At 41.2% G+C, this 12,894-nt stretch overlaps 1 protein-coding gene across 1 annotated transcript in view; it reads left to right on the top strand.

The window, feature by feature from the left end:
* Positions 1 to 12,894, top strand: part of lrp1bb (low density lipoprotein receptor-related protein 1Bb) — a 180,215-nt gene that overhangs the window by 90,793 nt on the left and 76,528 nt on the right. Inside the window, exons 26-31 of the mRNA XM_061088066.1 lie at positions 2,083 to 2,247; positions 2,582 to 2,826; positions 9,428 to 9,559; positions 9,760 to 9,987; positions 10,194 to 10,368; positions 10,664 to 10,758. Of these exons, the coding sequence (XP_060944049.1) occupies positions 2,083 to 2,247; positions 2,582 to 2,826; positions 9,428 to 9,559; positions 9,760 to 9,987; positions 10,194 to 10,368; positions 10,664 to 10,758 (1,040 nt within the window). The remainder of the gene's footprint in view (positions 1 to 2,082; positions 2,248 to 2,581; positions 2,827 to 9,427; positions 9,560 to 9,759; positions 9,988 to 10,193; positions 10,369 to 10,663; positions 10,759 to 12,894) is intronic.

The following is a 12,894-nucleotide window of genomic DNA, read 5'->3' as shown; positions in this document are numbered from 1 at the left end:
GCAGTTCTGTCTTGGCCTGGCGCCCCATCAAACACAACTGTCAGTGTTTGCCAGTGCTGTCAGGTGGAGGAGCCGGTGAAGGAGCATTTCCGTGTCAGTGTGCTGTGACTCTCCTGGCTGGTTCAGGCACTTTGGTAAACAAGGTTGCGCTATTGGCAGGATGCTGTGATTTGTTTGTTGTAATGCTCCTGCTTACATTAACTCACAAGACGACTCTGCACTTAAACCTGTGAAACATATGCAATGTCTTGATTTTGCTATGTTTTAATAATGATTAGTGGAGTGGTGGTGTAGTGCATTGGTTTGTGGTCATTGTCTTGTGTATTGCAGGTCTGGGACTTAACACTGTGCAAAATCAATGCACTTTGATTTTGTCTTTAAAAATGTCAAATATTTCTCTTTGAACAGTACAGGCTCTCAGTGGCTATATTTAGTTGTTTCATTATTCCTATTCATTCTCAGTGAAACAGCAGGCTAGAGTCACAAGTTAGAAAAACATGTTCTGTAGCTGCCACCGAACATGAGAGCTGAGCCTGTGCGTGTTGCAGCTCTGGTGTTCTTGTTTGGCCCTCATGAGTGTTCTGATCCACGGGAGTGACTCAGCTGCAGCCACAGCACTGGAATCTGTGTCACACGGGTAACATCATCATGCAAGGCTGGTGGTGGTAGTGTTGGCGAAGCAGGTAGGCCTCTCACAGCCCTGCTCCTCATTTAATGTGGGTTTTAAATACACATGTCAAAGATAGGTTCACCCTACTAGCAGGATGTTCTCAGGACAGTTCAACGTAAGGACATCTGCTCTGCTGCTGTTTTTGACGTGTTTTTTGCATCAGCAACTAATAATGAGTGAGACTTGTCGCCGTTTGTGAGACTTCAGCTCTGATCCTCCACTCTCTTTATGCCTGTTGTCATCTACCAATAAGCTATCTACTAAAATACACCTTATATGACATCCACAAAGTTTTAAAATAAAAAGTCAGATGGTAAAGTTATGTCCATGTAGGTACTTTCCACTTTGGTAGATTTATAAACATGTAATGAAATATGTTACTTTTACCAGAGAGTGATGGTAAAATAACCGACTGAATATTATCTATTAACTGAAACATTTGGTTTACTTTCTCACAGTAACTGCTTGAAACACAGTTTGGGTTATTTCTGTCTCTTCCTTTTTACATGGCACATTTTTTTAGATAATGTGTGAAAGGGCAAATTATACCAAAACTGGAAAAAAAAAAAATGCTCTGCTGCTGGCGAGATGCTACTTATTCATACTGGGTGTTACTTCGGATTAATGCATCTGAGATCTCGCCAGTGGTTGTATACTGTGGCCAGTATATTTCAGATTAGAGCAAAACCCAGACATTCTTAAAATCAATTTAACGCTCTTAAAAAATGACTAATCTGCTCATGCACTCTTTACAATACTACCCGTTCATTTTGGGGAGGATGACTACGTTTCATGGCTGTGCAGAGTAGGATTAATGGGTGCTTTTGGTGCCTAAAGACGCTTTTCCATCCCAGGGTAATAAATATAATCTAATTACTTGAATCCACTCAAAGGAGTGGGTCATTGATCAGGGAGGCCTTATCCAGTGAATACTGCTATTGATCTGGACAGGGATATTTCTTCCCAACGCTGTTTCGTTGTCGTCAGTACTTGACTGAACAGCCTGAACACCCATTTTCTCTGGCATTCTATAGCTGACTTTGTGGACCATGTCAGGACAGAAGTGATGTTTGCTGGGTTGGAGTAGGACACTGTTCATTTTCAGGCCTCATTGAGCTGTGAAAAGTAATAATAAAACAGATGGTCTGCCATTTCAAGGCCTGTCACAGATGCTGAGGGTTGCACTGGATCGCTGGGGCTGTTCTTGGGACGGGCATCATCATCACTGTCTGTTAATGCATACTGTCAGAACAGCATTAGTGTGTTTGCAGTGTATGGTTCATATTGTTAAAATGTCTGACATCCCTTTATTTTTTAAAGAAATCACATTAGGTTAATTGCTGCTATTCCTTGTAAAAGCAAACAGACAGTGATTGATACTAACTGCTGCCTTTTTGGGTTTCTACACCAAGGATCCTCTTCTGGACCGACTGGGACGCTACTTTCCCCCGAATCGAGGCCGCATCAATGAGTGGAGGAGGTCGGCACATTGTGTTTAAGGACATGGAAATTGGCGCCTGGCCTAATGGACTGACTCTGGATCATCTGGAGAAGAGGATTGTTTGGACAGATGCACGGTATGCCATTTAGAGTTATCCTGCTGAGTGCAGAAGCTTTCACACCTTTCGTTTGTATGTATGACATGTTCTACTGCAAAGGATTCAGTGGATATTCCCCTTGAGTCACTGATGTACAACCAGTGGGCGTTCAATAATGGATGACATCTAGTATTTAAAGATCTTAGTACAATGGCCATATTTGGCTTTGAGAGGGTCTTGAACAATTTAACAGTACCATCAGTGGACTGGTGGGTTAAACTTTGATCCGCCTACTTGTGTTGATCCCTTTCAATGCATTTGAAGAGCAGTTTAAACTTTGATGTGGCCCTTGATTTTCATCTCTTTTGAACAGCTCTGATGCGATTTTCTCTGCACTCTACGACGGCACCGGGGTCATTGAGATCCTCAGGGGCCACGAGTACCTGTCCCATCCCTTTGCTGTGTCTCTGTATGGAGGCAACGTGTACTGGACGGACTGGAGGACCAATACTTTAGCGAGAGCCAATAAGTGGACTGGGCGAAATGTGACAGTCATCCAGAAGACAAGTGCCCAGCCTTTTGACTTGCAGATCTTCCACCCCAGCAGGCAGCCACAAGGTGAGGACAGATTTACTGGCTTTTCTGCTTGTGCTCATAGAAAAATGGAAAATGCTTTTTTAAGCTGGAATTTATATATTTTTTTAATATGTCAGTTTTGCTGAAGGGATCTGTTACTTATTGGCATACCAATTTAGTTGTATACATTATCTATACATAGTTTGAAAGCATAAAGTCATGTACTTATATTGAGGATTATCATTCATAGGTAATTCATCGCACAAAAGGGGTTGAAATTCATCACATCCTATCATCTTGAAAGTCCTTAAGTCCCTCCAGTACTTGGGTTGTTGACGAATAATGAATTGTCCTTTAAAACAATTCATTCTCATGAAGAGACAGGAGGTAAAAAAGCAGCACTATGTCATTCATTTCAACTTCTGCCTCTGCCTTCATTTGGCCCGTCAATCAGTGAGCAATTGTCTGAATGAAAAAGGTACTCATGCAAAGAATTAGCTAGCTTGAGTTAGTGGTACCTCCAGGGCTGGACTGGGAGAACAAAACGGCCCGGGCATTTTTTGGCTCAGACCGGCCCACATAATTAGCCGAGCACATCTGCCATTAAATTGACGTAACTTATGTCTTCTAAATGTCTTAAAGTAGCTCATATTAAAAGTACTTAAGTATCAAAAGTATCTGGTGTTGAAATGTACTTAAGTATCAAAAGTACAAGAACTAAAATTAAAAATGCAAAGTGCTTTTTATAGTAGGTCTATACAGACACAAAACAACCCAAAATGTTTCTCCTCAAGATTTATCTCAACTGACTGAAAAATTACAACAACAATATGCATATAATGTATAATTTTACCAATTTTGAACCCTAGATGCTGAGGTTCAAATAGTAATGGACCAGTGCATCTGAACTTCTAATTAACTATAAACAAGTGCCTCTTGTGTCTGCCCAAGAACATTAATAAACCACAGTATAACCACTATACTATAGGCACACAAAATAAGACACTATCTCTTATCCTATTCTAGAGGAAGTAAAAGTCGTAACAAGATTTCTGAAGGTGAACCTGCGGAGGGATAGACCAACATCTCGCGCTGCCCCCCCCGACGGCAAACACGCCACCGGGACCTGCACATCTCAGGAGGGAGGGGGCAGCGAGTGAGAGAGAGAGAGAGAGAGAGGTGCGCCGTGGGTAGAGGCGTGCGACGCCAACCTCCGCTGCTCAAGTAACGAGCCAGTTTGGAGAATGTATTGAAAATTGAAAATGCGCGCTCACATGTCTGCCTCCACTCGCTCATCATTGTCGAGTCCTCCTCGCTCGTCTCCCGGCGCACCTGCTGCTGCTGGGCTGGTGAACCCGGCACCACATAGGTCCGTCAGTTTGGCACATTTAGCAGCCTCCACCTCCAGAGACTTCTGCTTTTTTCCCCCGATGCGTTTTTTACTCTTATTATCCATTTTAAGTTTCTGTTTCAGCAGCAGCCCGTCCCGCGACTCCCCCCGCCAATGCCATGAGGTCCCGCCCCACCCTGGTTTGTGTTGTGATTGACAGCACTGTCACGGCTCTCTGAGCCTGTCAGCCCATGATTGATTGACAATGACAAACAATAGACCAATAATATGTGTCGATGCTGGCAACACACTGCTAGCCCTCTGTAGCCAATTGGCCGGCCCAATTGGAGGGAATTTAGAGAGGAAGAAGAGAAAAAAAACAAAACAACAACATAGCGGACCAGACCGGCCCACATTGGGTCAACGGCCCACCGGGATTATGCCCGGTATGCCAGATGGCCAGTCCACCCCTGGGTACCTCTGAATGTGTTTTCTCATAATCCAAATTATTGACTTACTACTATATATTAAAACTTCATCTTGTTTTCCCCCCGCACGTGAAAAAAGAAAGCTTCAGAATGAAAACCACATCTGCCTTCGAATAATTGTGGCACATCCAATAGACATATCAATTAGTAATATGAATAGTGTATTGTGATGCCAGGAAATACATTAAAAAGGTCTGAGCCTTCATTAATATTCTTAATATACTTCAGTGAAGGCTTCTGAAGTGAAGTGTCACAATTGAATGAGTAATCAATATTTGTGAAAGCTGAGTATTCAAAGATTCTGACCACAAAAGTGTCACGGCTCATATGATGTCTGATAAAATAACTAGATACATCAGACCATTTTTATTTCATATGCAGATCAACATGTATGAGGATAAAAAATAATAATATTTGCTTTCAATTCTCTTTCAGTCCCGTTAACAGTCTGTATACATAGATTTTTGATTGATTTTTAAAGCAGCTCTGCCAAAATAAGACACTGGAGGATGGATCATTTTGTCTAAGGCCGACTGACTGAGCACTCTGTTCAACAACTGCCCTTTCCTGCATTGCCAAGTTTCCCCGTCCCTCAATGGGCATTACTCCGGTGCTAATGCACTGCTCCGTCAGTGTGTCACAAGTTCATTTGCATGTTTCCTTCCTGGATCTGCATCCTCCTGACTGTTCACTATAGATAAGTGGAGGCAAATGGGACTGCTTTTTTCCAAAGAAGACGGTAAGCGTTCCTAATCCGATTTAGAAGAGCTCATCTGGGTTGGAGGGAGGGGGTGAGGGGTGGGGGGGATCTGGCTATTATCCACTCTTGCCACAAACCTAGGCCTTAAAGATGTGATGCTCCGCTAGACCCCGATCAGCTGGAGGGATGTGGTGAGGGGGGGGGGGGACTGAGCAGCACATATGAGGCTTGTCTCAGGAGCTGTTCAGCAGGTGCAGGTCCACTGGAGCCCGGCAGCCTTTAAATGATTCGTCATTTGAAAAGCAAGGTAGCAGTATAACAAAAGAATGGGGAACTAGCAGTCACAAATCAGGAGGTTGATTGGCCTGTTGCTACAGTTACAGTTATTATATAACAAGTGATTAGTTGATCATAGACTGGGGGTCATAAAGTAACTATAAGTATATTCATTACTTGCACTATTATAAACACCAAAATAATAACAGTGAAGAAAATAATGTCCCCTGTCAACAGCTGGGTTGGGTTTAATCAACTTAGTAGGAAAACAATGGTGGTGAGAAGTACTTAAGTACATGTTACTGTACTTAAGTGTATTTGTCATGTATCTGTACTTGTATCAAGTGGATTTATCGTCAGGTACTGTTTAATTTTACTTCACTACATTCACTACACTACACACTACACAAAAAATTGATATATTGAGAGGAGAATTGGTTCACTGATGGAAAATGTACGTATACTTATGTTTATTCAAAAGGCAGTACTTGAATGAAGAAGGTGCTGAGGATAATTTAGTTGGATCGTAACCTTCATAATTGCTGTTTGCTCTATATGTGCAAAGCTTTCCAAATACAAAAGGATATTTATGCCATTTAGAAGATACATTTACTGCAGGCAGACAAACTGCTCTATAATTGTGTCAACAGACGTTTGACACAGGCAGAGAAACAAATAAGTACAGCAGTTATAGGTTTCTCCGTGGCAGGAATAACTTGTGTATTAAATTGTATAGTCGCTGATATTGATGCACCTGGATCTTAATACGCTATGAGAGAGAGCAGAAATAATGAAAAGCAACTGATATATTTAAAGTACCTTGAAATGAATGAGTTTAATAATATTATTTTTGAAGGAAGGCCACAAGATCAATGATAAGCAGGAATGTGTCTTTATTAGCAAGTCATTGTGAAACTCTTTACATTCTGAGAGGTCAATGCACTGCAAGACAGGAAAACGCATGCAATACAACAAGTTCAGAGAACATCTTTGTCAACATTGAATGGCCTGTGCAAATACTCCCTACAAAATCAAATAGACACATATGCAGCGTTAATACACACAGAACAATCAACCAAGCCGTCTCTTGAATCGAGGACGAGCGGTAGTGAGACAAAAGACTTCTTTCCTTTCATACCATGAAATGAGACTTGGAACCTGTTGAAAGTCATCTAATTAGGCTCTACGTTATTGAAAAGGGATTAAACTGTCTCATCTAGAAAGACGAGGTGGAGGTAACAAAGAAAGAGCCTTGTGTTGTCGCTGGATTTTTGTCAAATCCTCACATTGCGAAAAAGTTCATGTGTTTTCTGTTTTCCACTTATAAAGTAGTTATTTACATTTGCACTGAAAATTGCAGGAACATTTTCTCCATCAAGCCATTATTCCTTCAACTGAATGTTTTATCTTTATCTTTTATAGTTTATATTTTCATTTTGCAACCCAACCTGTTTCTTACAGATCTGTAACTTGCAGATTCATGTCATTTAGTTTTTTGAACAGACACAGATAATGACGTCTTTGAACATCTAATCACGACGCTGCGTCTTTTCACAATATGCTTTTTGAGATTGAAAATAAGCATCTGCTCATTTCCTCTGAGTACCCTTATTTCCTGCAAAGGAATCCGACAGGTTAGAGCCTCGTCTCGGTTGTTGCTGGTTGTCATCTCTCAAGAGCACGAATCAGGTGAATACACCGCTGCTGTGATTGGTCCCCACACTGACTCAGCTGGGTGTTGTTTCCTGCTCGAAACACTGCATTTTTTTTCTACTTAAATAAGCCACATTTGTGTTGCTATGCCGTTCTTCAATGTTCTACTGAAGGAGCCCTGGAAATGAACTTTGAATGAGCTTGTTTGACATGAATCACCCGCGGTAGATGGAGGAGTTTGATGCATGAAATGTGATTGCAGAATAATGGGAAATAGCTGAACTGTGGGCGACGTCCCTTTTTTCTGAATATGGTCCTTCAAATGTATTGTGCCTTTAAACGTTAAGAGCTGGTGAAATTCAGCTTGCTGTGCATGTCTGCCGGGAAGTGACAGGTCTTAACCTATTATGCTGCTGCCCTACAGGAACATGGTGGTTGACATAATGTCACCCTCAACCTCTGACAGGTCACAAAGACTAAATATAGCTATAAGTTTTAGCTAATATTTTTTTCAAAACCTAACTTTTTCCTTTTAAAAAAAGGAGTAAAAAGGACATTGTGTCATTTCTCCTACTTGGAGCTTGTTTTCTGTGAGCTTGTTTCAAATTGAATCTAAAAACTGAATTGATTTTTATATTTCTCTACGGAACTATCATGGTTTCATGCTTTGTAATTTTTTGTCAATAACAGAGAACATTAATACGATGATGATTGTTTTCAGCTTTGCTTTCTTTCTAGAAATTGCATTTTCTTTGATGGGCATGATGACACAGGGCTATAGATGCAGCGTGTAAGTGTGCAGGATCATTCAAATAATGTAATGTACTCTCTTATCTCTGTTTAATTGTTTATCACCCTCTGGATCCGATTCAGTCTTCCTCTCTGAGTTCTCCGACTTCCTCTTATCAGTGCTGACTCTGACACGGTTATTACAGTCTGCTGTTTCAAGTAGAAGATTGTTCAAACTCAGCCGTCTCTGAATTCCCATGTATCACATATTTATGTATATTGAAACAACAAATATTGCTAACCATGGTCACACGCTTCACTTGGTGTACATACATGTTTTTAGTGTTAACAACGTCCGACCTCGCTTTTTTTGGATACCATTACTCCAATCTATTGTCAGAGAAACTAGTTCTGATATTGTTGGACCAGTACACAACTTTAATAATCTTTGTATCTTTACTCTCGAAAATGTTGCCCCTGACAAAGACAAATTTGAAAATAATATCGATCTTTCACTTCTGCTCAGTTAATCTGAGAGAAAAGAAATCCCAGGAAATCGTACTATCGAATCGCAATACCCACAGAAATCACAATACATATCGTATCTCCACCTAAGTATCGTGATAGTATCATATCGGGAGGTCCCTGCCGATTCCCGTCCCTAGTTCCTCCAGGTTCTCCAGTTTCCACACAGTCTAACGGCATGCACATTGAGGTTAGGAGGATTAGAGACTTCGAATTGACCGTAGGTGTGATTGTGAGAGGGAATGGCTGTGTGTCAGCCTGGTGATTCTCTGGTGACCTGTCCGGGGTTTTAACCAGCTTCCCACTGACATTGGGATTAACTCCAGCTCCTCCTGAAACCCTCAGTGGATAAGAAGTGTAGATGATGGGAGGATTTTTTTTATAGAGTTTCAACACTGGCTACCAAATCTTTTTATTGATTTTAATCTTGTTTTTAATTCCTTTTTAAATCTCTTCATAGCAGACTTTCTGATTTCTGCTCCTCCTCGACCAGCATGTGTGCAGCCTGAGGTTCTCACTCACAAACCAGATAATACTCGATTCATGAGTCTAGGGAATCGTTCCTTTGCTGTTTCGGCACCTCAGCTCCTGAATGACCTGCCTGAGGAGCTCAGACTCACCAGCTCAAAATCTCCTGTGAAATTTCTTCTCAAGCTTAATTGTTCTTGGTTATACTGATGGAAGATTTTATGATGACGTCTGTCTCTCTTGTTTTTACTCCGGCAGCTCTGTTTATATCGTCTGTTGTGACTTTGGTTTTGAAAGGTGCTATACAAGTAAACTATAATTATAATAATTATACTTGATTATATTGCAGAGGCTGTTTGTTCATTCCATGTCCAATATTTCTCCCGGCCTATCGATGTGCTTGCCACCTTCCCTGCTAACACCCTGTGTTCTGGCACATCCCTTTTCTCTTTGTCTCCCTTCTCCTCCCATCAGCCTCCAACCCATGTGAAGAGAATGATGGACGTGGTCCCTGTTCACATCTGTGTCTCATCAATTACAATCGCACTGCTTCCTGCACCTGTCCACACCTCATGAAGCTCTCAAACAACAAACAGTCCTGCTTTGGTGAGTAAGACCTTTCTCATTTTGCATTCTTCTTATTTTATCAGGGTAAAAAAACAAAATAGATTGTGTAAATAAAAGGGGGGAAGGTGTTTTGTTTACATCCCCTTTTACTGATCCTAGTATTTACATTAGGGTATAACAGTCACACCCACACTCGGATCTGATAACTCAAATGATTATTCTCTGAATCCTCACACCAGCACTGAAACGGTTCCTCCTGTACGTGCGGCGGTCTGAGATCCGCGGTGTGGACATTGACAATCCTTACATGAACGTCATGACGGCGCTGACGGTGCCGGACATTGATGACGTCACCATGGTGGACTACGACGCCCAGGAGGAGAGGATCTACTGGGCCGACATCAAAACACAAACCATCAAACGGGCCTTCATCAACGGCACCCAGCTAGAGACCATTATCTCTGCAGGTGGGTGTTGTTGGTTGTAATTATTATATGTGTCTGTTGTGTCTGTTTGAGATGATTGCATCAATTTAGAGTAAACATCGTTTGTTGAATATCATAGTATTTGTACCGTATTTTGCTTTTGTTCGATGAAGCCAATTTACCTGAGCTCATTTGCATTATATTTTTGAAAAAGCACACAGTTTTTATCCATGTTCTTCTCCCGACAGACATAGTGAACTGCCGCAGCCTGGCTTTAGACTGGCTTTCAAGGAACTTGTACTGGCTCAGCTCTGAAAATGACGAGTCACAAATCAATGTGGCTCGCTTTGATGGCTCCCTGAAGACCTCCATCATCCACGGCATTGATAAGCCAAGGTGCCTTGTAGTGCACCCAGCCAAGGGGTAAGTAGATTAGAGCCGTCTGTTCACTGTGTCAGTTCCTTACTTTCAATGCATGGTCTTAGGAGACCCGACAATGGACCACAAGACGTACAAGTAAGATCAGAGACTCGTCGTAAAGACACGATGTTCTACAAGCTGGATATATTCACAGGTCTTTACCAAGTTGACACGTGGAACAGAATCTATCAGGTTACTAGGCACAATTAATAAGAAACATGTATTGATTGTTATACACCTTGTTATTGCTCGTGCCTGACTGGATCATTACATATTCACCTCACACCTCCACACACAGGAAAATCTATTGGACAGATGGCAACACCATCAACATGGCGAACATGGACGGGAGTAACAGCAAAGTCCTCCAGCAGAACCAGAGGGATCCTTTGGGTCAGTATCTCACACTGAACTGGAACAGTTGAAGCTCACATGTGACCGAGCTCTGTCTGTTTATAATATGTAAACGTGCATTTCATAATCTGATTTACTCTGAACGTAAATGACAAGGTTACATGGTTTCTAATAACTCGGTTTCCCCGATAACTCAAGGGCATTTGATTTGTCATTGTAGCCCACTGCAAACATCTTAATACCACAAAACAAGAAATACATCTGAGGGAATTTGTCAGTTTTGTTTGGTTATAGATTCAATTTATGGTAATTTAATTCAATTAAATTTCCCGGCTTCAGCAGCTGTTTCACTGCATGCACCGCTTTGCATCTGTGCTCACTTCATTCCCAATTCATTTCAGGCAATTCCCCTATTTGAGCTGCGATATGATGAAGATAACACGACGAAGGTGTTTAGTAGAAAACTGTAATAATCTCACTTTGCCATAATCTTATTATCATAAATTTACTCCACGCAAGTACACATATCGACTTTTAAAAATAGAATCAGACGTGGTGTTTGTACCTGCTCTGACATTTTCTCTGCTTCAACAACGTCAGCGAGAATCAGAAAGAACAGCCACCTCCTCCGTGGTGATGTTATCGCAACAGGCAGCGTCAAAGAAACTCTTTGAAAATGTCAGTGTCTGGTAGAGACTGTCCGAGGCTTTGCATGTGTGCCAATGCTCAAGTCCTTTGAAATCTATACGAATTAATGCAAAGCTAAAGTGTTACATGTTTGCACTTATGCTTAACAATTTGAATCCGACATAATATATTTACTTTTAAATCTCATTTATATGTAAATTTATCAAAATAGAATAATATATTTGATGTTATTGATGATATTCTTGTTCTAAACCTGAACTGACAGACTTGTGTGCATGTGTATTGCACAGATTACAGATGTTCTTACAGCAAACATGCATGTTTATTCATGCAGATTCATTATTATTATTAATTTTATGCAATATATAAGATTGTAGTGAATCCATCATTCTTATCCTTTAATGTGGACAAGTCCTGTTCAAATATTTCCCTCCAACAGAAACATAATCAAACAGAGTGCATCCATCTATGTGGCGGCTTTAACATGGCGGCTATGAAAGGATGAACCTGGTTTGCTCTGCCGTTAAAATACGTTTCTTCAATGTGTCGCTCTGCAAGGCCACAGTAAAGGGATCATTACACCATGTCACATTCAAAGCTGCTGGTTGTTCTCTACATTGTGTTGTAATGGTAACAGCTTTCATTTGGATTGCATATTGCTCGAGTTCACCGCCTCCCACTTCCATCTGCCAAACACAGCCTTCTGCGCTCCATGACGAGGTCTTAGGTTCAGGTTCATCTGTTAAACATCATTGAAATTCTCACCTTTGGAGCAGGTGAAGCATCTCTGCAGCAGCGCACAAACCACTCTTCTGACTCGATAAGGCCTTTTTATACAGACTGAACAGTGTATTTTGGCAGGTCAACTTTAAGTGAAACATGTAAATAGAAGAGGAGAGTTAATATCTTCCAAAAGAGAAAAATTTGGATTGTTCCGCCCCCGGAAAAGAAACGAGACATAAATCAAAATCAAGTTTTCTCAGCAATAGATCATTTTTTATTATAATTTAGCAGATCTTAACAGTAAAGAAATACTCTGAGGTATTAAAATAGCCGAGGGTAACAGTCTAAGTACAACTTTCTTTCTTGGAAACTTAGCCCTCCTGATTCTTTCAATCATGTCTAACTTGCAAAGCACTGATTCCAATAGATTAGTGTCATTGATGAGTGAGTGCTGTCACCATAATTATCCTTTCTCCCCTTTTGAGTGTAAATTCATGACATGAAGTGTGCTTGATCGAGCAGTTGTTGCCTGATTTAACAGAAACAATCATCTGGCCCTCATCTCTTGTAGTTGTTGCCACACAGTTGAAGGTCAAACCCTTTTTACCACAAAACTGCATAATTGACTCCACTGTATTTCCTCATTCTCCTGGGCCTGTCAGCGCCGCAGATAACAGAGCGAGCTGAATTTGACCGGCTTCATTTATGAGTGCCGTGCGGACCTGGGGACGAGGCTAAATTAACGGCACATTGTGACTGTGAACCTGCCAGACATGAATCTCACACACGGTGGCATGGTGTCAA

Source organism: Limanda limanda, chromosome 16 (genome assembly GCF_963576545.1).
Source record: "Limanda limanda chromosome 16, fLimLim1.1, whole genome shotgun sequence".
Classification (NCBI taxonomy): Eukaryota; Metazoa; Chordata; class Actinopteri; order Pleuronectiformes; family Pleuronectidae; genus Limanda; species Limanda limanda.
This window is presented reverse-complemented; position numbering and strand designations above follow the sequence as displayed.